At 26.8% G+C, this 27,054-nt stretch overlaps 1 protein-coding gene across 3 annotated transcripts in view; it reads left to right on the forward strand.

Annotated features, from left to right (window-relative positions):
- Positions 1 to 27,054, forward strand: part of LOC142327060 (uncharacterized) — a 90,118-nt gene that overhangs the window by 59,576 nt on the left and 3,488 nt on the right. For all 3 annotated transcript variants that reach the window (XM_075369854.1, XM_075369856.1, XM_075369855.1), the window contains exons 4-11: positions 4,511 to 4,812; positions 10,098 to 10,297; positions 13,555 to 13,666; positions 14,604 to 14,672; positions 15,679 to 15,874; positions 17,746 to 18,068; positions 19,523 to 19,785; positions 23,751 to 23,855. In XM_075369854.1, the coding sequence (XP_075225969.1) occupies positions 4,511 to 4,812; positions 10,098 to 10,297; positions 13,555 to 13,666; positions 14,604 to 14,672; positions 15,679 to 15,874; positions 17,746 to 18,068; positions 19,523 to 19,785; positions 23,751 to 23,855 (1,570 nt within the window). The remainder of the gene's footprint in view (positions 1 to 4,510; positions 4,813 to 10,097; positions 10,298 to 13,554; positions 13,667 to 14,603; positions 14,673 to 15,678; positions 15,875 to 17,745; positions 18,069 to 19,522; positions 19,786 to 23,750; positions 23,856 to 27,054) is intronic.

The raw sequence follows: 27,054 nt of genomic DNA on the forward strand, positions 1-27,054 counted from the left end.
ATTTATAATACAGATAAAATAATAATTTTGCTAATAAACAATAGCAAAAACAATAATTACAATTAATGTTATCCCCTCGTGATTCCACATCTCCACTTTGTTTCCTGTTAGTCAGCTCATGAAAGATTTTTCTGAAATCTTCTTTCAAAATTTAAGGTAGATAAAGGAATCTACAAACATTTCAACTTTAGGTGTAATTTGAAGTATAGTAAATAAGAATCCACGGGACTTCTTTGTTTTGAATTCTTTAAGTTATATTATACTTACTATATACTAAAGGTAAGTTATAAATATAAAACATTATAGTTATATATACTAAAAGGTAATGTTCATTTTTCTTGATTACATATCCAAAGAGATATAGTCATTCTATCTTACACAAAGAGCATAAGTTTGAAAAACGTTTTACTAGCCAAACTGAAAAATAAAATATACCCACACCCCACATTAATATGACTTATTTTTTTTACTTTATGCTATAAATGATATAAATCTTTTAAAATACGCCCAATTTGTTAACATGATTTGATAAACAAGGTTTCCACTTAAATTGTGTCTGAAACCAAAAACTCTTATAAGTGATTTGACTATGTTACTGATAATTCAGTATTAAATTTTAACAGAAGATAAATTCTTTGAATTTGAAAGCAATTTTTTTTACACAATTCTAGCTGTTATATATGTTCCTGGTTTTTCTTTTTTTTTCATTGAAGTACATGCTTTTGTCTATTTATAGATCACTAATATATGTACCTCTATATGACCATAATGCATGTTGAGATTGATTAAAAGGATACTTAATTATTTATTAGGTACTAATATACATATTTATATTTATAAATAAATTTTATATATATTTTAGAATAACTATTTCTTGGAGAAATTTTATTCAAGAGGGAAAAGAGCAATGTAAAATTTTATATTAACTACAGTTGTGATCGGGAACTAATGAATTATGTGCGGTCAAGCTGTTTCATATTATTATTGTACCCTATGCTAACCAATCACATCATATGTAACATATTTGGCCATTACATGCAGTTAAATTATTATAATTGCATTATTTGACTTCAGAAGTGTGTTAGTTAAAATTATTAGCGTTAATTTATTAACCAGTTGTACTTATTTTTCATTCTAATTTATAAAATAAACATTACTTCACATTAGAAAACAAATACAGGATGACTTTTGGACACCTGATGATTTTTAAAGGAAAACAGGTCGGTAACCTGATGGAAATGGAAATGGATGTGACCTAGCATACCAGATGCTATTTCAGTGAAGCAGTAGATTGTTGTCCACCATGGGTTCCTAATGGAAATGTATTTTAAAATGTGATTCAGTTGTAATGCAGTGATTGTTCCACTGGCATTTCAATATTTCAAGTGATACTGTCGCACCTAGCCGCAATACAATAAAGTTGTGGATAAAAAATTTCCGAATTACTGCTTCTGTAATGAAACACAAGTGCACTTCATGAAAACTTCTCCAAACATTGACAGAATCAGACAGGCAATGATATGCTCTCAACGCTCAACCAGAAAACACAACAGTGTCAGAAGATTCTATCCAACGATTTGAAATTTCATCCCTATAAAATGATGGTGGCGAAAGATCTAAATAAGCATGACAAATCAAAGCGATTAACATTTTATTGAAATTTTATTAACTTGTTTACTGATGAAATGGTCCTGCTGATGAGTGATGATGCAAATTTTCATTTATCAAATGCAGTGAACAAATAAAATCTTTGTTACTGGTCTGATATAATTTCTAAGCAGCTTTATTTGTTTCATCTTCACATTTAACTATCTGGTGTGTTCTAGTAAATTTTGTAATCATACGCCCTTATTTTTTTGAAGAAGAAGGACATCTTGTAACAGTCAAACAGCATGCTTACTGGTACACAACAATGTTACAATCCTTGCTCCTGAACTCCTTGGTCACGGGATCTAATGAATCCAGTGTAGTTCCAGCAGGATGGACCAAGATCCCGTACTACCAAAGCAACCATAGCGGTGGTTTGGAAGATGTTTTCAGGCTATGTGATTTTCAAAGGATGTGGTGTTGCATGGCTGACATTTTCTTCAGCCCTGTAAGTACGCAAATATTTCTCTGGGAATACAGTCTACAGTATACAGTGTTCATTGGTAGACCTAATAAAATTAATAAACTCAAAGACTACAAGAAGAGATTGGAGCAATCTCAGACAACATGGTGCAAGCAGCAATGCAAAATCTGCAGGACAAACTACAGTAAATAGAAAAAAGGGAGATCATTTGTCTGATATGTCATTTAAAAAATGAAATTACGCTAAAAAATGACATTATATTATCTCTATTTACATATTAAAATGTAGGTAAATTATATTTTTTTTTATCATTTTTAAAATTATCAGTAACTCTTTATATTAAAATTAACAAAGTAAATAGAGTAATAAATTTTAAATGTATACACTGATACAGAAACTCAAAAAACATACATTATAGCCTACTGAAATAAATGAAGTAGTTAAAAATATGTAAATAAGTTACCGACATGTCATCAAAGATTGAAAGGTAGAATTTTGTCAATTTATTTGGCCTACAGTCATATTGGTTTTTATTTCCTTATACGAAGTAAAGGAAGTATTGTAACCATGAAAAATGTTGGTTTTCAGATTTCAATGGAAATATTCATTTTGACCATCTCTGAATCCATTTTCACTAGTTTCAGTATGACGTCTGTATATATGTATGTATGTATCTCACATATCTCAAAAACAAGTTGCCGTAGAATGTTGAAATTCTGGATTTAGAACTGCTGTAACATCTAGTTGTGCACCTCCCCTTTTGATTGTAATTGACTGAACCAAAAGTGTCCAAAAAAGCTCAAAATTAAAGAAATTTGGATTTTGGATTTTTTTCTAACTGCAGTAATAAGCCATCACTGAGAACTTTTCAACGATGTCATAAGTGGTACTTATTTTCATTGGTTCCAGAGTTATAGCCAAATAAAATTTTAATTAATGAAATATTTTGATCTTGCAAGAGGAAGGCACATGAGTTTGAATTTTACTTTGTTTCCTTCTTCTTTTTAACTTTTCTTTTTTTAATTTAAATATATTGATTTATTAATAATTATTAACCTGTGATTGTAAAAAAACTTTTACAATAAAATAATAATTCAATAATAACAATAAAAAAAGAATATGAAACAATCAGAAGTTATTAGTGAAATAAGATTTTATAAACTTTTAAAAATGTGTATATCTAATTTAATAGGTGTACAAAGATAGTCATGTGGTGTCCACATCAGATTTTTTGTATAGTTGTAATAACGATTGGAAGTGCATAAATATTAGAAGCTGCATCTCATTACCCTCCCATGATGAAAGTTCATTTTTTGTGAAAATTTCACCTAAATAAGAGTGAAGAGAGATCGTGATATTAGTTTAACGTCAATAGAACTGATTCATTGCGATCAACAACAATTAGTAATCACCAACCTTAACTTCAGTAAAATGTGAACTTTAATATAATTTTTGATTTGCTGGGCATTTTCAAAGTTAGAATGAAGTTTTAAAGATATTCAGGAAAATTTTGAGGCATTTTATTCCAAAGATTTAGCAGTAAAAATGGAAACTACAAAACATGAGTGTAAATAATATAAGTTACATATTAGGGATCTTTAATTTAATTTAATATTATTTAACAATCACCTTTTTCTTAAAATAAAAAACATTTTATTTGATTCTTTTTCTACAAGAAACAAATAAATAAAATAAAACAAACAAATAAAACATCTATTTGAAATTTGATATTTTAAAAAATTTCAGGGAATATTTTTCGAGTTATTATCTTAAAATATTACCTGTTAATAGTGTTATAAGACACTGCTTATTATCTTTAAAACTGTTGGAATAAATAAAATTAATAAGTTTTTTGTGAGGAATAATATCAAGGAAAAATATATAGGTTACTATAAAAAAAAATATAGACTAGTTGACCTCGGTAAATTCCACCAAATTAAAAAACAATACACTGCTATATCCTTTCTAATGGGAAATATAACCACTCTGGTTTTAAAGCATTTTTATTTAAAACTATTCTTTTTATATTTATTTTATTCTCTCACCATTAACTGCAGGCCTACATTGGCTTACAATTACCGTATTCATTTTTTTTTTAGATTATAAGAAATGAGTTTTTTAGTTTGAGAAAAAATGCCAAGCCTTATCAGGAATCAAACCCAGAACTTTTCAGATGAAAGGTAAAGATACTATCACTCCATCACTAGTAGTATGTAACTATTATTAAGTAGAAAGATATTTATCAAAGAGATAGTGTATTATTGTAATAATAAAAATAATATCTAAGTTTTATTATTAAAATGCTTATATGAAACTGTAAAATATACTTAGAATCTAAAAATCCCATGTCTATTCCTACTAAAAATCAAACTCTATTCCTTCACTTATGTTTAAATATATTTATATAAGTAATTAAACACTAAAAATATTATTTTACAGATTATCCAGTAGGTGAACATCTATATATATGCGGTAGAAGTGAATACAGAGATCCATTAACAACAGAAATTATTGATAAACAAAATGGAAGATTAAAATTTACATACAATCTACACAAATCAAATTATTCTGCTTTATATGTTACTTTATTTGTAAATGAGAATGCTGATAATGAAGAAAACTGTTTTCAAAACCATGTATCAGAAGATGGTAGCACAGGTTTCAAAATACATTCCAAAAAATACATCTATTTAACATGGCAGAATAATTCACAAAATTATCCAATAAATAACTGCCAGAGTGTAAGTATAAAAAAATTGTTGCATTTGTTTAAAAAAAAAAACTGTGAAATATCTACATTTATATTTTATTTACTTTTTTCCAATTAGAAATTTTTTTATTATTTTGGTTGTTTTCTTTTGAATGTTCTGAATTTAAAGCTTAATTATTAAGACTGCTGGTTGGTCATTTAAGTCAGTTTATTCATTGTTAATTACAGTTCATATGTAAATAATTACTTTGACTGAGAACTTGGTACCCATTGTCTATTTTTGTTATATAAGGAAGAATTTATAATGTAAGGAAGAATTTAATCAATTACATTGTAATTGATTTCATTATATATCTCTTTTGATATACATGACAGCTAAAAGTCAGTTTCCCTTGTATGCAAATTTAAATCTGTAGCTGGTGAAAAATTATGGTTTTGCATTTGGTTGTAATTAATTGATAACTATTATTCAGTTGTTCAGTAAATTTTGTTTCTGTTTTAAGAATAATTGCTTTTAAATACATAGATGAGTTTTTTGCTTCACTGTGGTGGAAAAATAATACAGGTACTGCTGCTATCCATATAAGATTTTCTAACTTTGTACTATCAACCTGTTAATATTTCGATAAGATGGACTAACATGAAAGAGGTACAAAGATGGTTTACAATCAGTTAAACCTTAGTGGCCTTCAGAATATAAACTTCTTGCAAAAATAATAATAAAAAGCTCTCAAAGTCGACCAGTAAGGTTTCTTTTAGGATGAAAACATTGAGGATAAATTTACGAAAGATTCTAAAGGAATTGAAGTTTTGTATTATCCAAGATTGCTTCATACACTTTCTGAAGAGGATTTTTTGACAGAAGAGTTAAATATGCGAGGAATTTATTATTCATTGTGAAGCAGATTTTCATTTCTCTAGCTTAGTGGTGTGGTCTAATGAAGGATGTTTAAAATTGAATGGTCAAGTTTCATAATTTATTGTGTTTATTGCTAAGATGCTCATCTTGATTTATTATGGAGAAAGAACTTAAATATATCTAGAGTTCATGTTTGATTGGGATCACAAAAAAAGGAGTGTTGGGGCCTTATATTTTCAACAAAAATATAATGGTCGATTTATTCCTTGAATGCTACGAGGTATTATTTCTGAGATATAAAAAAACCTTGTGTTTGATGATCATCCATGCTTAGCACTGAGAAGAGGAATCTCTGCAATGTTTTTTTAAACAGCAGATATTTTGGATCTTTTCGTATATCTGTCTGCATAAGTTATTCCACAGATTGAAGTGATTAAATCAAATGAACTGAATGAAAAATTATCAAATACCCATTTTTGAGTAAAAATATGAATGAAATAATGTAAATAATTAAATTAAACTAAAAACAGGAAGAAAATAATTATAATCAACCTGTTTATGTAACTTGGATCACGTAGAAGATACAAGCTTATGGCTTGTATCAAGCTCATGGCTTGGTTTTGAATTGTTGATAGTTTTGTTATGTTAACTGGTGAGTTGTTCACATGAATTCCATTCACTTAGTTGAAACAGTTGAAAGTATTAAAAGGAAACAAGAACATCATATTTGAAACCTGCACATCAAATTTTTTCAAGATCATGATGTTTTGCATAACCTTTTCCTGAATGGAAATAAATTAAATTCAGAATTAGTATAAATAGAAAAGACGTACATGTATCAAACTGTTCAACACAAACTGCTTGTTGCCAAGTGTAAAGCTCATCAACAGGCTACAAAGCAATACTTAATTTTAGTAAAGTACAAAAAAAAGGTTGATATGGACCAATGCACATGCAAACTGGATCAGAAAAAAGAAGTTCTTTGTTTTATGAATGTGTCATTCTTTTACATTCACAGGCAAAGAGTTGTACGTGTTAGAAGGGCAACAAAAGAAAAAAAACATTACCAACCCAGCTTGTTCTTGAAAATCAACTAAAGATTCTGCAGAAAATACATTGAGGTTGTTTTCCATTTGAAGGTTAGTTCAGCACTAGTGAATGGTAAATAAAAAAAAATGAATGAAAAAATTCTGAAGGCAAAGAAAAGTAAAAACTTCTCTTAAAAAAATGTTTTTGTAAAACAATTTGGCCTTATATCACTATGCCACTTATGTACTCCACTGGCCAGTCAACTTCTCTGCGATTAACCCAACTGAGAATCTGTAGACAATATTTAAAAAATTTAAAAAAAATTAACTGTAATGCAAAACTGAATCATAATTCCGATGATAAAAGGGTTAAATAAATGTGTTGTAAGCTTGTTGAATTTCAAAACATGTATCCGAACTAATTAATAATAAAGGTGTACATAGTGTAATTTAGGATACATTATTAGATTGGCCTCCGTGGCGCAAGTGGTAGTATCTCAGCCTTTCATTCGAAGGTCCCGGATTCGAATCCTGGTCCGGCATGGCATCATCCTCTGAAGCAATACCTAATGATAGTCCTGGAGGTTAAAAAAAAACATATTATTATTATTATTACTAGCTACTAGGAATTTACAAATTGAACAGGTATTACATTTTTCAATTAAAATAAAATTTTATTTAATAAAAAATGAGTTCAGTTTTGTGGTATAATCATGATTCATAATGCTCAATAATTAAAAAGCGATAACAAAACAGATGAATTCAAAACCTGTTGATCAACCATTATTATATAAAATTAAATTACAGTTTCTTTTTAACAAAAAATTACTTTTCTCTTTTTTTGATGAGAAAATTTTTAATTTTAACATCAAGAATAAATTTAAACATAGTATTTTTTTCAAATTGTGAACAGAGGAGCTGCAAAGGCTTATACATGAATAGTAAGTCCACAACCGCTCAGTTTAGAAACATCATTAAATGTAATCTTAAGAAAATTTAAGGGAAAGAGATTTATTTATTGTTAAAACCCAATCTATCAATTTTTGGTTCATAAAAATAGATTGAGGGGATTTTTAGAAACAGCTGCATACATATTTTAAAGACATACTGAAAGAGATTGGTAGTGTTTTTCCATTCTTTAACACTATACTTAGATACTTAGATATTAGGCACAGGCATTTCCAAAATTCAAAAAGAAATGAAAAATTTTAAAAATGAGTGTGTAAAGGAAGTTTTCCAACTGAATGACTTACTGAAATTGCAAGATATCTGATCGGTAAATATCTAATGGTTTAGAAATTAATATCAATAAGGGCAATATTCTTCCAGACCCTTCTTTATCAGAGGAATTCTCAGGGCCATAATTATACTTTGAATTTCATTTCTCTTACTCACGCACATATTCAATAGACTTAGGAATTTATTATGGTAACCAATCAAATTTCATGATACATGCAGGGCCAGCCCTAGTGTTTTTTGCTGTTGTAGCCAAACCCAAAAAATGTCGCTCCCCAAGCTTCAAAAAACTTACAATTTTTCAAAAAAACATAGTGTTATAAAAAAACCATGTTAACCAGAAAAATTACAAATAATTGAATTAAGACAATAATAGTAATACAGATTTACGGAAAATTTTTTATTGAAAAATGGAATTTACATTTTTAACAAGCTAACGATAAAAACAAACAGTTTTAGTTTACAAACTAAAACTGGTACCTACTATTTTCAGAGATAATTTAAATATACTTTTAAAACAGTAAACAAAACTAGTACAATAATAATATTATTGTACTAATAAATAGTAAATACTATTATTTTCTAGATTCAAGTAATCAAAACATATTTTTGTGGGCTATTTATTTTTTTTACACTCTAGTTCTGGTGGTTTTGCCGCTCGTAAATTTTCTTGCTGTAGGCAATTGCCTACCTTGCCTACTACCTGGGGCCAGCCCTGGATATATGCTGAAAATATTGTCAATAGAACTTACAGATCACTGGGATTTTTTAGGAGAATGTTTTCCTCTTTCATTATCATTTGCAAGAGACATACATACAACCACACTACACAAATACATAATTGATGATACATTATTTATTTGAACAAGTGAATAGTGTATATTGTAATGGAGTATGGCAGCAGGATTTGGAACCCATATCAATGTGAGAATTATTCATGATGTCCACTAATTTGCTACAAATTCTTTAGAAGACAGTTCTACAACAGATATCTGCATTAATCAATTAAGGAGACTCTTAAGGTGTTATTTTTGACAGAGAAAAAATGTTACGAGGCTCTTAATATTACATAATACAGTAACAAAATAGATTCCCTAATCTGTTACATGGTTACAATTTTTAGATTTCACTAAGTTAGGTTTTCGTGATTTCTGCTAAAATGTTATATTTAGATTGTTTTTATATTTACTGTAATACCTATTTCATTATCAATCAAGATTTTAACAATTATGAAAATTTTAATGTTGTTTGCAGGTAATCTAGACTTATTTGACCATCTCCTTAAAAAATAAATATAATAATAAATGCAATAAATTATTTCTTTCTGTGTTATAATATTGCTAGATCAATTATATTATATTATTATATTCTGTGTTATAAGTAGATCAATTTTTATTTTGTTTATTTATCAGTAATGTCTCCTTAGTTTTATATTAATTAGCAATGGGCCATCCTAATATTATTTATACAAATCTTGTTCTTCTTAATATATAGGTTAATGGATATTCAATTTATTGATGTAATTATCATAAACCGAATTAGATAGTTTATGTCTCAGTTACTACTTACTGTATCTTAGTTTTTATAAAGGTATATATATATATATATATATATGTATGTATTTTATTACCTTTATTACTAAAAACTATATTTTATAAAAATAATGTAATTTTTTATAGTAAACTGTCATGTTTTTTTTATGGAAGCAGTTGTCTATATATACACTGAAATTTATTTTTCATAAATAGGTGAACTGCTCTCATAATATATACATAAATGTTTTATAAGTTATGTCAATAAAAAGACATTTTAGCTTTTAATTAATAATAATAATAAATATAATTAAGACAAAAAACATATTGGTTGATTAATCAATGCTTAACTAAAAGTCCTAAGAATTTATGTCTATTATTTAAAGTAGATTTTAAATCCCTATGTGTTCCTAATCCTAGACTCACGCCGGCCTCTGAGGTGCAAGTGGTAGCGTCTTGGCCTTTCATCTGGAGGTCCTGGGTTTGAATCCTGGTCAGGCATGGCATTTTTACATGTACAAATCATTCATATCATCCTCTGAAGCAATACCTAACAATGATCATGGAGGTTTAAAAAACCCTAGACTCACAATATTGTACAAGGAAAAATGATTAGAGTTTTGTAATTTTATTTGATTATTTTTTTTAAAACTGTTTTCAGAATGTCTCTGTGATATTTGACTACATCTTTTCTGGATGTTATTCCATTCTATTTAGAGGAGGTTTCTTCATTAATGATAAAGAAGTCATTGAAAACATTTATTCATGCAGGAGAATGATGGAAACAAATTATGAAAAGGCAACTCTTATTGGTGAAAGTAATGCTCCTAGAATTGCTCCTGAATTTGTATTGGAAGGCGGGTAATTTTTACTTAATTATAACAACACTAATTTGTAATATAATGTTCTTGGATGTGCTTTATGTGTATTTTAATGATGAATCTGTAATGGATAGAAAATATGTAAAAAATTACTTACTGTTACCAGGAATTGGATCAAGACTTTCTAAATTGTAATAAATATTTAGATCATAATCTAAATTAATGTGATATATTTACAATAATAATCATTTGAACAAATGTTACGTAGAATTAATATCAATAAAAAAATCTTTAATTTGGTATGAATGAAACTGCTTAGAACAAATAAATAGAGAAAGGAGATAATTTTTTTTTATTTTATCAAATATAAATTTCAAATATCCATACAACTCTAGAAGTAGAGAGAAGTATGTGAGTTTCTTTAGAAACTCATAACAGATGTTCACACTGTATATTTTGATTCCTTTCTTTGGTAAATCTATCTTTTGACAGATTTCAGCTGAATGAGCTTTTTTCAATTCTGAGTATGTTTCTTCACTTTGTTGTAGCTTCTTCTGTTCCTAGTGTCTGGTAAACATCCTTCATCTTCTTCTATCACTACTTCATTACACTATTATCCTCTTTGTTTATTGCTGAAGACAATCTCTAAATAGGATATAGAAATAAAGTTGTTTACTTTATTGTCATTTTCTTAAAATTCTGTCCTCTCCTATCCTTTTCAATACTTTCTCATTTTATATCTCTAAAAAATTTGGGCATTTATTTTCATTTATATAATACCTTACACCAAATCATTGTAACAAAATAAACTTTCCCGACTATTTCAGTTAGTGATCATATTGATTTCCACAGAAAGAATTGCATTATTTGTTACTTTACATTGATAGTCACAGCCAAGGAAAGGCTAGGACAGTCAATATAAGTATGTAAGCCTTGAAGATATAAACAAAAATAAGTTTCTTTCCCTGATAATTCATTATACAAATGCTATTCATTATGCAGCATATTGCTGTGATGTATAGTTAATAGGGCTGAATGTCACCTGTATTTCAGAGAGAGTGGCTGGCTGATATGCGGCTCAATAATAAAGGCAGTGGAAAACCATTTTAAATCTTACATTCCCTAGTAAGCTTGGCATAGAGTGCTTGTTTATTTTTGGGAATGACTATGCCATTTTCATGAGCAGTTTGATCACATGCCAGGTCACCTAAAACCATTAAGTTACAATATTCAACATACACGCAATAGTAAAACAAAAATATTTGCTCATCATTTTATGATCAATTTGGAAGAAATAGGAGCCACATTTGGACACATATTTTTATATATCTGGTACATTGTGTCTCAAAATTATGTGAGTAATTAGCTATTAGACAAAGTTCTAACTGCTGTAACTGAAACAAAAAGAGGCCAATATTTTATGAGTTTCCTAGTAGAAATTGAGAAGAGGTAATTAACTGGCACTGAAACTGAAGCATTTGGTTTTCTTTCATAGAAATAAGTTCACTGTGTGTTTTTTTTTTTTAGTAAAAAGTATCATTTACGACATGTAATTACATCAGAACCTACTTGCTCTATTATTCATTTTAACTATCATGCATAAAAGCATACTCTGCGAGGGATATGAAAACATTGCAAAATAACCAATTTAAGTTGGTCTCTCTCTAGGAATGGCTAAATTATCACATTATACTATTATTTTAAATATATAAATTATTTTTAATTATTCACAGATTTTACAATTTGATTAAATGATCTCAATACCACCAAAACTTGCATATAAATGCGCACATGTAAAAGAAAACACACACACACACACACACACACAGAGAGAGAGAGAGAGATAACCTTATCTGATTAATAAAGACTTTCATTAACACTGAAATTCATAACAAGTTATTGAAATTCAAGTGATAAACCACATCACTCATAAAAACTGGATGACTGACAAATAAACTTTATCAAAGATGAAAAAATATAATAAAACTTTAAAATTACATGGAAATTGTTCTTCCAGAAAACCTTTTAGAGCTAATTATGCGATCTGTCATTAGTGGTAATACTTGTATTATTGTTATCAATAGAATTCAGCTTAAAAGAGATTGGCTCATTTGTATGTTACTGAATATAATGAACTCAGTCTATGTTTTGTTAAAAAAAAACTTGTTTTTCATACATAAATTTTGCACTGTTAAAGTGTGCTGAAATCTTGGTTTCTATGTGCTGCATATAAAATTTTCATGTTTTGGGTAATACCTTTGTATGAGTTTTATTATTTGTGTGCGTATTCACCCAATGGACAGCAGTGAATGGATTACTATTCAGAAATGCTGCTAATTTAGGTTCAGTACCGACTTTGAAGAATATTTTCTGAGTAATTTGAAATCAAGTCATTAATAAATTTAAAATAAAATTTAACTGAGAAGGAGTTTTATTTAATATTAGTATACAAAATAACTATTTAAAAAAATATCATTAATTAATTATATCAGTAAACTTTCTGATTATTATACAATATTTTTCTAAAGATTTCATTTTTTTACAATCATGAGGATTTTATGAAGTCGTGAAAATTGTTCATTGTCATTTTTAAAAGATGCTACACAATATTTGAAATTCTAATTACATGCATTTTTATAAATATGATTAATTATAAAAACTAATTTTTTTAAAAACTATTAATTAATAGTTGTAATTTAGTTGTTTTTAATTAGTTATAATTACACTTGGTTAATGTGTTTTGATGAAAATTTAATAAAATTATACAATAACTTATAAATGATTAATAATATAACAATTTTATGAAATTCAAGAAAAATATATTCACTGAAGCATTGTAATAAAAAAAAAAAAATAATAATAAATAATTTCATGAAGTCTGCTGAAGTTGAGTTTTATGGTTAAAAGTAGTGGGTCCTAGAGAAAGTTATTTGAGCAATGAGAAATTGAATAAAATCTGGTTCAAATGTTTTTTTTAAATTATAGAAAAACTGTTTCTAAAAATATCAACATTTATGTAATCTAACGATGAATTATTTAATGACAATTGCAACCACATATTTAAGTGAATGACCGTTTTCTGAATTAGTAGTTATGAAAACTTTATACAGAAACAGATTGAAGAAGTGACTACATTTAAACCTAAATCAGGGACACAATACTCAGAATCAAAAAGTAATGAACATCAGAATATAGAGTGCTGAATTAACAGAAAATGCATTATCACGAATCTATTAAAATAATATGAACAAAAAAAAATTATGAGAAAAATGTTTATTTTTATAATCCTTTTTTCAGAATTGTTTCCTTGACTGTAACAAAGCTCGGTGGTCTTCTTAAATCACAATTTTCACAAATTAAACTTCTTAATGAAGTAAATGGCAGTTATAGCATGTGTATTGCATGTAACGTAAGTTAAATCTTTTTTTTTTTAATTTAAAGATCAAACTTTTATTTTATATCAAAACTGACACATTGAAAGTACAAATTAATAAATACATAATAATTTAATTTTTCTTCATTTCATTAAATAGCTCTATATGACAGTTTAACAGAAGGACAAAATGTTTTGCAATTTTAAAATATTTGTCAGAAACAATTTTTGAAATTTTGAATTGGGCTGTGCCAACTTCTTGGTTAAACAATCTGTTAAATTTTATTTACTTAATCAGTTGCACTACACAATGAACATGAATTAATACTAGTTAATTTTTATATATATTACATTGTTTTTTGACAGAAAGGAATACATTGAGTTGCTCTTTTACACTACCTGTCCCAAACTTTCTTATTATTATTCTATATGAAAAGAATTAAAATTCTAGAGGCTCCAGTAAGTGTTGTTTTCTCTGACAGTAATGATAATTACTGTGACCTTGTGACAATAGAGTGAAGATAACACTTATACGACAGAATGTCATCCGAATTTCTATCAGTTCAGCAATTTGACATAACAATAAACAGGTTTTTGTTCTTGAAAATGGCTATGCCATTTTGGGAGTAATCCACATCACTCTTAACTACCGGGATATCATGTCGAGTTGCCAATGACAATCATTTTGTTATGCCATCTAAGAAAATAATAATTATCCATTTAAAAATGAAATGGTCTATAGTGAACATAATGTTCTTTAACATGTTGTCTAATTTAATATTAATGTTTAAAAAGATAATATAAGTAAAAAAACTTACATTATAAGATTTTAGTCTAGTGACAAAAATTATAATACAAAACAAAAAAATAAAGCTACACTATATTTTCTCTTACATCTAGTTACTGTACTATTTTTAAAAATCTACGTAATTATAAAAACATTAAATTACTTAATAATAATTTTGTTTTTCAGATCACTGGAGGTAAAATTGGGTGCGGAAAATCAGATATAGTTAAAGAGGCTAGCTTCATTACATTGCCGGTAAAGTTTTGAACAGTTGCATTACTGCAATCACTTTTTTTATTCCTTTAAGAAAATAGTAAAAGCAATAGAGAAACAATTAAAATAATGATTTAATAACATTATTTGAACTAGAAATACTAGTTTAACCATCAGAAATTGTATTTAAATTAATCATCAGAAATATTTCATGGTCTAATTGTAATCAACAAAGTAAATATTAAATAGTATTAGGATGTGTAAAAAAGCGGTGTAGTGAATAAATGTTTGTTGATGTTATACTATTTGTTTCTGAGAAGCATCAATTATGAATTTAATGCTATTTTCTAATGGTATTTTTTTAATTTAATTTTAAATTCAGCAGTGTCTATTTATAGAATCAGAGGTTAATTACAATAAAGGTACTCTGGAATTGTTCCAGTGTTTAGGCCCTTCTACCCACAATATTAAAGCTAAAAGTTAGCTGATTTTTATATTTCGTCATTAAATTTAGTACAGCTTCCTTACTAAAATGTTCCTCACAACTTACCTAAAAATGGATTGTCTAATTGAACAGTTCATAGTTAAAATGCATATTTCTACAACCACATAGCTCTGAGGATGGCAAGGATGTTTCTTTAAGTAGTATTCTCATTCACAAGTGATTGCTTACGTTCTGTGCACCCATGGGAAAGGATCATTTTTGTCTTTCCATGAAAGAATCTTTTTGTTCGCCTTGAGGTGAGAGCCCTTGTGATGGATCAACTATCCTTTCTTAACTTCCTCCATTTTTTTACAACCTTATTTTCCGTTTTTTTTTTTTTTTTTCAATTAAGTTCTAAAGATCTTCTCCTGGGCCTAAATGAGATATGAGGATATGAGAAGTCAGAATACCTATAAAATGTAATGAAAGAGGCTTACTCACAAACTTGGTTTTATTATCTAAGTTGTATCTAATTCTGATATTTGACCTGCCTATGAAAGCTGAGCCTTCTAATTTTCTCTAACACAAAAGTATAAATATAAACATTATTTTTCTTGTTAATAGGATAAAAATGGAATGAATCAAACACGTATTCAATGGATTCTTAAAGAGGCAAAGGAGGGGAATTACACTGTTAAATTTCAATATGTAGACATAAGATGTAATACTTTTGACGATACAGTTTGGATAAAAAATATATCAGCTCAAAAAATATGCAAATACAGTCAACTAATACATAAAATGACCGAGTATAAACTAGGTAAGCTAATATACAGTTTTTCATACGAGTATGTATACATTATTAAACACTAATTTTGAGTGATAATTAAAAATTTCCCAGTGGTTTTTGGAAACATAAATTGCAAGATTAATCTCTTACCTTATTGGAAGAAATATGAGTATATTAGACATAGAAAAGCTATAGAAAGAAAGCCAGTTTTAACAAGGAAAAAACAGCATCCTTAAACTAATTAAACTTAATAGTGTTTTTTTGTTTTTTATTTATTATAAATAATAATCTGTCAATCAGCTTCTCTCTGTTACTCATCATATTCTGACTTCATGAACAAACATCATTTTCATTTTTATTAAACTTGTTAAGAAAGTGTATTATTATGAAACTTTAAATTCTTGTAAATTTTATTAGAAAAATTTGATAAAAATGCATCTCTTCTTTCAGAGGACATGGGATGAACAAGCAAACTTGGCTGTACTGTTAGGGAAATTTTATTTAATCATTAAAAATTAAGAAGAAAAAATTACTCTGAAACAGCAATGAGAAAAAAGTAAAAGACCATGTGCTTTTAAAATGTACACATTAAACAGTAAAACAACTGGTGATAAATATATCTTAGTAAAAAAAATTTCAAATTTTTAATTTTCATGAATATAAAATTTAAAAAAATTATTTCTGTTCATCCCACAAACTATACTGGCTGGATATATGCCGATTAAAAAAAAAAATATTGTAATGAATATTATTTAGTGTTCATGAAGCTTTTTATTTCTAATATCACTCTACAGAATCTTATTTTAAGAAATCATGACTTCTGCTTTCTCTTCTTTCACAAAAATTATTATTTCTATAAATATGTTGATGTCCGGCAGGTATCGTGTATTTTGGTGAAGACTTTATGATAAAGTATACCCTTTTACCATGCACAGAATAATACAAGAACAAATCTTGAAACGTTGAGAAATTGTATTAGAAAAGATTGTTAAATATTTTATAAATTAATTTTATTCTTCATGATGTTTTACTAAAATGAGAAGCAAGAAATTAAAAAAGCCATGTTTCTAATCAAAATGAGGGAAGTATACTTCTGTTATATTTTTAAAATCACATATATAGTCTAAATTTGAATCAGAATCAACACGCAAAATGTCTCGGTAAAAATAATTAATTTAAAAATAGTCTTTCAAAAACAATGTCTTATCAGACATAATTTAATTTTATTTAAATTGTATATAAATTATTTTCACCGGATGGATTTTAAATTATTGTAAATGCTTATTTAGTTAAGCTATACTTTTTACTTTATTTTTAAAAATCAAACAATTCACTAAAAATGTTCAGAAAGATTATTTTGAAGCTAACAAATAATCTATATATTTATATTCCTTATAATTTCAGAAAATCAAAATGTTATTAACTTTTCTGGTGAATTTTTATTGATTGTGGGAGATAACATAATCAGTTGATTTTTAATGAAAACCAAACTATATTTATTTTGTTTTTGTAGCTGCCTTCATCAATTGACAACGGGAAATAGTTTATAAACATAATATCTTGTAAAACTGTATAATAATATTTTCAATCATTCTTATGGGTATCTTCAATAACCTATCTGAAGATGGCTGCAAGGGTAACTGAAAGCACTTGGAAAATATTACTTTTTTTTTTAAATTTGGTTTGATCTGTTGTTGAAAAAGTTTATAAATAATTTTCCCCACCAATAATCATAAAAAAATACATATGTATATATATATATATATATATATATATATATATATATATATATATAATATATACTACATAATAGATAAAATCATATATTTAAACTTAATTTATTAATAATTTTTAAATATTTGGACAGTGCTATCTAATTAATCTATTTTAATTTGTTTCAGAAACATCTCAAGTACAAAAAGAACCAAAGAATCCTTCATCTCCATTGATCTTAGTATGGGTTTACGTTTTGTTAATAGTGTTTACAACAGTGATGATAGTGTTAGTGTTTGTGATTTTACATAAGTGGAAGAAAATTAAAAAGGAAAGTTTAAATTACAAACTTAACGACATTAGACCTTCAGATCCAAAAGATTCTTTAATAATAAAATCATTAGATGACATTAATGAAATCCAAGTACTTTTATTATACCCTCGTGATCATGGATTATTTATGAATGTTATGATTCAATTTCAAAATATACTAAAAAGAGCCAAATGCAAGGTCAGTTTAGATGTAATTGATAAAAAAAATTGAATTATTTACAGAAAAATATAAGTAACAATATATACTCAGATAATAATATATATTCAGATCTAATATCATAATAGAAATTCAACCAGCACAACAAAACATAACAACTAACAGTAATTTTTGTTTATGTTTTATGTGCTATTTTATTCATTCTATTTATTTATTTTATTTTATATTTATTCTATTTTATTTATTTTCATTCTCTAGAATAAGGGGCAATGTGTTGCGATTCTGGGTTATATCATGTAAATATGATGAGTAATTAATTCTTTTTTGCTATTGACTGGTGTATGTTCTTTTTACTGTTTGGGAATTTGAGGAAAATGAATCTTTCCAGGATCATTATATTTTAACCTATTTTTGTGTTTTACTGAGTTGAGTTCATTTTAGAAGACAACAGCAGTTGAATGGATGGTAATATAGTAAAAAATTGAAAGTGGAGAGTTACAAGAGTATTGTGCGGGATGGTTTGATAAGTTATGTATGACAACATTAGTGGTAATGACCTTTCAGTAAATTTTGAAGTTGTATTTGTTGTTGCTCGTAAGAACTGCAGTGGAAATGAATGTATTTGTTTAAATGTGTATGGGGGTAAAAGACTACTTTATGTTTGTTTCCATTAAACAAGATGTCATCTAGACAGTGGTTGAAATAGTTGATATGAGTGAAAATTTGTTATGTGTAGAATGAATTTATATTCTATTTTGCCTACAAACATGAGGATTAATAGGCAAGAATTGTGGCAAATAGTAAAGCTATGGATAGATGTTTGTTCATGTACAATTTCCATTAAGCTCCTGTATAAAAAAATAAAACTACATGCATAATATAACAAATGTTGCACAACTGTCATTCATACTTCTCTTCCAATCATCAATACATCCCATTTATATTTTAGCTGAATTAAACCAAAGAATGCTCATTGTTTAACCTGACTACTATTATTATCTTTATTCTTTTAATACTTTAATGATCTAGTACTGGGGGCAGAATGATTCAGAAGTTTAACTTAAATTTAAATTCTTAACTTATAACTATCGTAACTACTTCTTATTAAGGAGGAAATAAATTATCCAATGAAATAAAAAACAATTTTTTTTCAAAAATAACTCTTGCTATAAAAATGTTGTAATCATCAAGAGCTACAACTGTATTTGCTTTTGTCAATTTAAACTTTTTAATTTGCATGACTAAATTAAACATTATAGAGTAGTACGTAAAGAAATATAATTTTTTTTTTTTCAATTTCCTTTCCATATAAAACAGTACCTTACATTAGTTACTGATTAGAGGTAATTTATAAAAAAGTCTTTGTCAGAGATGAGTAGTTTGTAATTAAGTTAACAAAATAAATTCTAAAAATAACCTAAAAATAAAAATCACTGAACAAATAATAATACTTTCATTTTTAATGGCTCTGTTAGGTGTTTGATTATTGGGATGTTAATCAGTACAACGATGTTATTCAAGATCCACAATCATGGTTACATAGTAAGATAAGAGACAAAAATATTCAAGTAATAATAATAAAAAGTGATTGTTCAAGACAGCTACAAAGAAATCGGCAAGAAAGTAGACAAATTTGGTATTATCCTCCAGAAGAATTCGATAACTTATTTGTATTTGGTTTAAGATGTCTTGATCACAGACTATTCGATTATCAAAACCAGAGCATGTTCATTGTCAGGTAATATAACTTAAATCTATATGAAATCTTGCGAGTTGTAGAAATACTGTTAACATGTAGATAATACAAGTAATTATGCATAATACAATTATAGATAATAATAATACCTTATACATTATTATAATTTTGATTTAGTCCATTTATTGAACTAAATCAATAAATTATGTTTATGTAATAAACATAAACAAACATAATTAGTTATGTTTGATTTTGTGATAAAACAGAACAAGTGGAAACAATTTTTCAAAATTGGGCACTCATGTCTCCAATGTCCCCCTACAAATTATGTTTTTTTTTTAACCTGCGAACAGGAAAAGTGCATTACATCATATTTACAGTAACAAAATAATTGTTATTGCAGATGAAGTTTGTTTTTGGTACAGATTACAAAACATGGAAATATGTTGTTTCACTATCTGGAAAATACTTAATTAATGCATCAGTGCTTTAAATCACATCATAAACATTTATGTTCTCAAAATCTTTCTATAGAAAAATTTTTTTTTTTAATTACAGGATTTGAATTTTTGTAGGATTGCAACTGATTACACAATATATAACTAATCTCCTTTTAACATTTTCATTATGCAACTGCTATCCATAATCTAGGTAAATTTTACTTTTTGAATAAATTTCAAGCAAATATTTATTTATAATTCTGACAAAAATGTCAATTGGAAATTTTATCTCTGATTGTGATTCACTTTTTTCTTTTGACATCATTATTTCAGTAAAATGTTTAAAAATCCCAGTGTCTTTGTTGTAAAGGAAATTAAATTCATATTCTGAGAAAATTTTCAAATATCCTAAACTCAAATTTAATAGAGCCCTTAGCCTCATAAGTCTGAATTTTGGTATCCGTTATGCACAGTATTAAAATTTATTACAGTGCAGTTTATTTTAAAATGGAAGTTATAAAGTACTTGATAATGTTTATCTTAAAATAAAGTGAACTATATTTCATTTTTAAAGAATTAATAGAATAATATTTGTTCCATTTTAATGAAAGAAATATATATTTTTTTTCTAATCAGGCAATAGAAATCTTACATCATGATAGGTATTTTGAACCTATAATAAGAAACAACCTTTTTCAGTTTATTTATTTAATAAATTACATAACAATTTAAAACTTCTTCCAATTAATTTTTTTTAAATTAAATAAAATATTTCCTTTCCCAGAAACAGTATTACACTCTTGATGAGTTTTTAAATTATATTCATTAGATGAACCAGAAGTTTCACAAACTCAATTTAATACGAACAAAAATATACTCTTGTATACTGAAATTAGTAACTGATGCTTTCAAAATTTTTATTCTGTACTATTTTACTCATTTTAATCAAATTATTTCATTTTAATTTTTTTTTTTTTTTTTTTTAATAATGGACTGTAAAATAAAATGTATCTGTGAATTTCTTTCTTTATTCATTAATTTGAATACTGTTACTATTCTAGTAACAATGTTAAAATTTAGCTATGATTTCTCTTGATCCTACCAATCAAACATTGAAGCAGTTCCATTTAGTTATCCTTGGATAAGCAAACCTATCACACCTGATGTGATCTGTATAATGTATAGTTAAATTATGATCAGAATAAAGCATTTATTTGTTTACTTCTATAAAGGGACTATACTATTCCCTTTTAATAAAAGTTATTATAAAAAAAAAAGTTATTATAAAGTTAATTATAAAAAAATTATTTTAATTTAGTAAATTATTAAAGTTATTAGTATGAACATTGTTATATAATGTTAACAAATACATGTTCATTAAAAAAAAAGCTTGATAATGCAGTTATTAAACCATAAATAATTAAATGGATAAAAGGATAAATCAAATTACAAAATTAAAATATTACAACAAATAAACAGGTCAGACATAGAATTTTTTTTTTACCATACTGGATGACTGTATGATGTTTTATATACTTATTCAGTGTTTAAATACCTTTAACATGCAGGCTACATATGAAGTTGGCTTTACACAAAGAGTAAATAGATATATTTTTGTTGGCATAATAATTAAGCAATAATGTGGAGTACTGAACAGGTAGCCTTATGGAAGACATGGTCAAATGCATCAAAACTCAGAGCTCATTTCATCATTTTGAATTTCTGGGATACCTTTGTTCGGCACTTCTAGGTTGTGGCATGTCTAGTACACCTTGATAACAGAAATATTTATTTCACATGTGTAAAAGATTTATAAAGGTATTAATATATAATAATCACTAGTATACTAAGTCCAGTGAATGTGCAATCTAATACTTCTGTTGTAGAAATTTGTTCAGTTTAATTTTGCATGAAAATGTAGAATATCTCAGCATGTATATAATATTGTGCAATATGGATATTAAGAAGTACCGTATCTTTAATAATGCTTTGGTTAAAGGAAAAGAGGACTCAGACAAGTGGAAGTTACCGCACACTTCATTTTATTTAAAAAAAGAGGAATGATATAAAGGCAGTAATTATTGGGGGATTTATCATTATAGCAACAATTTAGCATTACAGCATTTATTACTTGGAGTTCATTTGTGGATTATATATTTGTTTTTAAACAGATAATTGAGAAATGGTTAGCAATGAATTGAGAAACTCATTTCATATTATTTAATTTTTAGAAGCCTGTGGTACGATACCCCTGCAAAAGCTTTTTGAGATACTTAAATATCATTGACTAAAGATTACCTAAGAGTTATAGAAAATCTTTAAAACTTACAATTAAAGTGGAAAATCAGTGTTCTCAGTCTCAAAGGGATAGCAGCAGGTTTGCTGTTTATCTCCTTTCCTATTCAATGTTTATCTTAGTGGAGTGTTGAGTGGGCTTGGAAGGGTGTAGAAATTGATGATTTCTTACTCTCACTCCTATTTGCAGATGACCAACTAGTTTTAGGCAATAGAGAGAGATGACAAATATGTGATCAAAGAATTATTGGAAAGGCAGATAGTGGGAATTAAAAACAAATTTTAACAAGATTAAGTTTGTTGTAAAGACAAAAAAGGGCAGTATCTACAAATTAAAGCAAAGAAAAAAATAAATGTATGAGAGGAATTTAAATATTTGGGAGTAATATTGAGTGATGTGGGTGATAGTCTATGAGGGATAACAAATCACATAATTCAAGGAAAATATGTTATTGGGTAATTGAATTAACTACTGTGTTGAAAAAATACAAGAAAAAATATTAAGTGAAGAATTGGAGGGGTAATGTGCTGAATAGAACAATAATGATATATAGAACAGAAACTTAGGAAATGACAAGACAATAAGCAACAAATTACGGCAGTTAAGATGGATTTTCTATGGTGAAGTTTCTTGGTTGGAGCATATTTCAAATGAAAAATACTAGAAGAATAAGAATAACTGTCCCAGTTAAGATGTCATTGAATCAAAAAGGCTTCTAGTACAGATATATACATCAGTTGGAAGATAAGCCTAGGAGAGTGTGGAGGTGGAGTTTGTTGAGGAAATGATGGGCCAGACTTCCTATAATGATGTAATGAGGAAAAAGGAACTTCATCGATGACAGGAGAGGAGGCTCTGGAATTTTGAATGTAGGAAACATCATATCTAGCTGTACAATGCAATATAATAGAAAAATAAAATAAAAAACCTATAGACCGTACTCTGCAGCAACACTGTCCCTGTTTCATTGTTGATGTTAATACTCTAAATGTAATGCTGTTATAAAAGGATATATGTTACTCAGCAGTAAAATAAAAACTAAAACATCTCATGGTAAATAGGCTATAATATTTAACATTTTATCATTTATATTTTTTGTGTTGAATTGATAAATTTTAACATTGGATAATATTTTTAAAATTTCATCGCTTTTGGTCACGCATCAAAATAAAATTGTGGGATTACTATTATAATCAGTATTGAAATTATGTAATGCATTCTCTATCAGTCTAAATTTACCACACTTTTGTTACCTGCCTTTTTGTTCACAGTTTAAGCAGTCAGACGGATGATCAGAATCTAATTTACTTAGATACTTTAAAAATGCGCTACATTTTACCAGTTCACTTAGAACTTCTGTTATTGTCTTTACACAGGTAAATAATAAACATAAGAACCTGAAAAGTTTCTGTAAAAATTTTTGATTTGAATGCAATTTACATTGACTGATCATTTTATTTTTAAATTTAATTAGAATAAAATTGTTTAATTTTTTTTTTAAATCCAGTTATAATCAATTATTACTCAGAGCAATATTAATTAATTACAATTAATCATTAATTATTAATTGCAATTAATTATTATTTAGGTTTCACTGAAACTATTCAGTATTAAATTAAGCATTTGGTTTGTTCAGTACACAATTACCTTAATTATACCTTACATTAATTTTTCGTGAAGTACTTTTGCCTCAGTCATGATTGAAATAATTCCATAAAATAAACAAAATAAAAATACTAATAATAAAAATATTTAAATAATGATAATTGTATATTATTTACAAGAGTGCTGCTATCTATTGCAGTTTTTATAAGAACGTATCCCTCAAATATTGTCTGATGGTTTGTCAATTTGAACTTTTGTTTGTATTTATATACTTAATATTTATCTAATATATTTAATTTTGTCATCTTTATTAATTTCTAAATTTGTGTTAATACCAGAAATAGAATGTTTATTGTTTATTAAATGGTTTGCCATATTAGATAAACCTAATTAATTATTTTTGTAATTTCTATAATGTTCAAGAAATCCAGTTTTAAATGATCTATTTGTCTTTCCTATATAAATAGCATCACAATCATTACATTTTATTTTATAAATCTCAAACAGATTATTTATTAATCTGTATTTAAATATAATAAAATATTTTTTTTTAAATATTTTATTATATGGTTATTAGGTTTGTATTCTGGTTTAAATATTTCTTTATTGTAAATTTTACTAATGTTTTTAATGATATTATTTGCATATAAATACTTAATGTGTATTTTTTCACTCTTTTGCTGTCTTATTATGTACCTTTTATAAGGTTATCTGGTTGTTGTGTTTTGATAGTTGTTTTTTGTAAGCATTATTAATTAAAGTATTATCATATCCATATTTATTCATAATATGTTTTATGATGTTTATTTCATCATTTAACTTTTCTTTGTAATTATGAGTGTATTTGATTGCTCTATTAATCATATACAGAGTGTCCCATATAGAATCCAACCCATCTATGTCAATAGGTATATTTAAATAAAAAAGGCATTTGTAAGTTATTAAATTAAATATTTTATTTCCAAATTTACCAATACGTTAAATTCTAGAGAAAAATTAAGTGGCCTACATCTTTATAAATACACACTTCCACCCTTTTCACTGTTTCTTATAACTGTTTTCAGAGTTTGTGGGTTGATATTTAAAACAACTTGATATTGACCTTCAGTTGTTTAAGTGTTTATGGTTTATTGCTGTAGGCTTTTTCTTTGAGATAACCCCCAAAAAAACAAAATCGGTGCAGTCAAACCTGGAGATCATGATGACCATAAGCTACAACCAATAATGTGATCACCAAAGAATTTATTAATGAAATCAGAAGTTGAATGCGCATAGTGTGATGTTGCAGCAGTATCGATCTTCCTCTTGCAAGAGAGCAATAAAATATTCTGATATCATTCTGCAGTAATGGTATACTCGAAGAAAAGAGAACAAATAATTTTTTTTTATAATATTGCACACCATATGCCCATCTTCTGTAGGTGCAACTGTTTTTCATGATATGCATAGGGATTTTCAACACTCCAAATTCTACTTTTATGGCTGTTACGTAGCTATTAAGATGAAACACATCTCGTCTGTGAAAAAATCGAGTCCGTAACATGAATACCTTCATGTGTAAATTGACAAAACGAATGATAGTATTCTAGCCATTTTTCTTTGTCTGGAACAAGTAGATGAATTGTTTGAATTCGATATAGTTGTAAATTTAATTTTTTTGACGCCTGATGAACGGTTGATTTTGGTACATTAATTTCAGCTGACAAGCATCTAATTGACTTTTTTGAAGAGGCAATTAATTGATTTTGATTTCAGAAACTATGTCTGCATTCAACATTGTCATTGATCTTTTGTGTTCTTTGTTATTAACAGAACCTGTCCCTCTAAATTTACCCACTAACCTCAAAACTGAAGTCTTTAGGTGCTGGTTTATCACAATACTTATGGCAAAGATTCTTGCACTGTACCACTGATTGTGTGCTAAATTACACCTAATGAATAAAAACATGTTGGTTTTATAAAAACACCATTTCCTCTAACATGTTGTTAGAGAGCAACATTTGCTCTCTAACTGAGCATTATGATTGTTTGGTTATGGCTATCAGCAGCAGTCTACTGCGTCGATGTGATATTCACTTGTTGGACAAGTCCATTCCAATAAACAGTATTTATACATTTATAATATCACTGAAAACATTACTAAAACTTATAACAAAGAAATATTTAAACTAGCATACAAACCTAATAACTACATAATAAAGTATTTAAAAAAACAAAAAAATAATAAGATCAACAATCTGTGTGGAATTTATAAAATTAATGTAATGATTACGATGTTATTTATATAGGAAAGACAAATATATCCTTTAAAACTAGATTTCTTGAACATTATAGAAATTACAAAAATAATAGATTAGGTTTATCTAATATGACAAACCATTTAATAAGCAATAAACATTCTATTTCTGATGTTAACACAAATTTAGAAATCAATAAAGATGACAGAATTAAATATATTAGAAAAATATTAAATATAAACAAAATTTCAATTTGATAAACCATCAATTATTTATTTTAAAGAATTTAAATATACTTATGAAATAATGCTGTTTAGTAATATACTATATTCCTTTTTAAGCGTATGAACCTTTAGGATATATAATTATATATATTATACAATATGAAAAACTTCTAAAAGATAATTAATTAGTGTCTTATAAATTATTTTAAATACCTTCATTGATTTCTATTTTTATCATCAGCTGTGTTTTTAGGTAACATAAAAAATTATCTGGTATTTAACAATTACAAGAATAAAATAGTATAATGAAATATAATATAATGTATTTTCTAATTGGATAAAGATGAATTAAATTTAAAATGAATTACAATAACAGAATAACAATCTATTACTGTTTTTATAAAATAATATTTTAATCTATGGTTTGAATGAACGTCGTCTCTTCATTCATCAAAATAAGATTCTGGTTACTGAATAAAATACATTCATTAACCCTATTTTAAATAAAA

Source organism: Lycorma delicatula, chromosome 6 (assembly GCF_047948215.1).
Source record: "Lycorma delicatula isolate Av1 chromosome 6, ASM4794821v1, whole genome shotgun sequence".
In the NCBI taxonomy this organism is placed as follows: domain Eukaryota; kingdom Metazoa; phylum Arthropoda; class Insecta; order Hemiptera; family Fulgoridae; genus Lycorma; species Lycorma delicatula.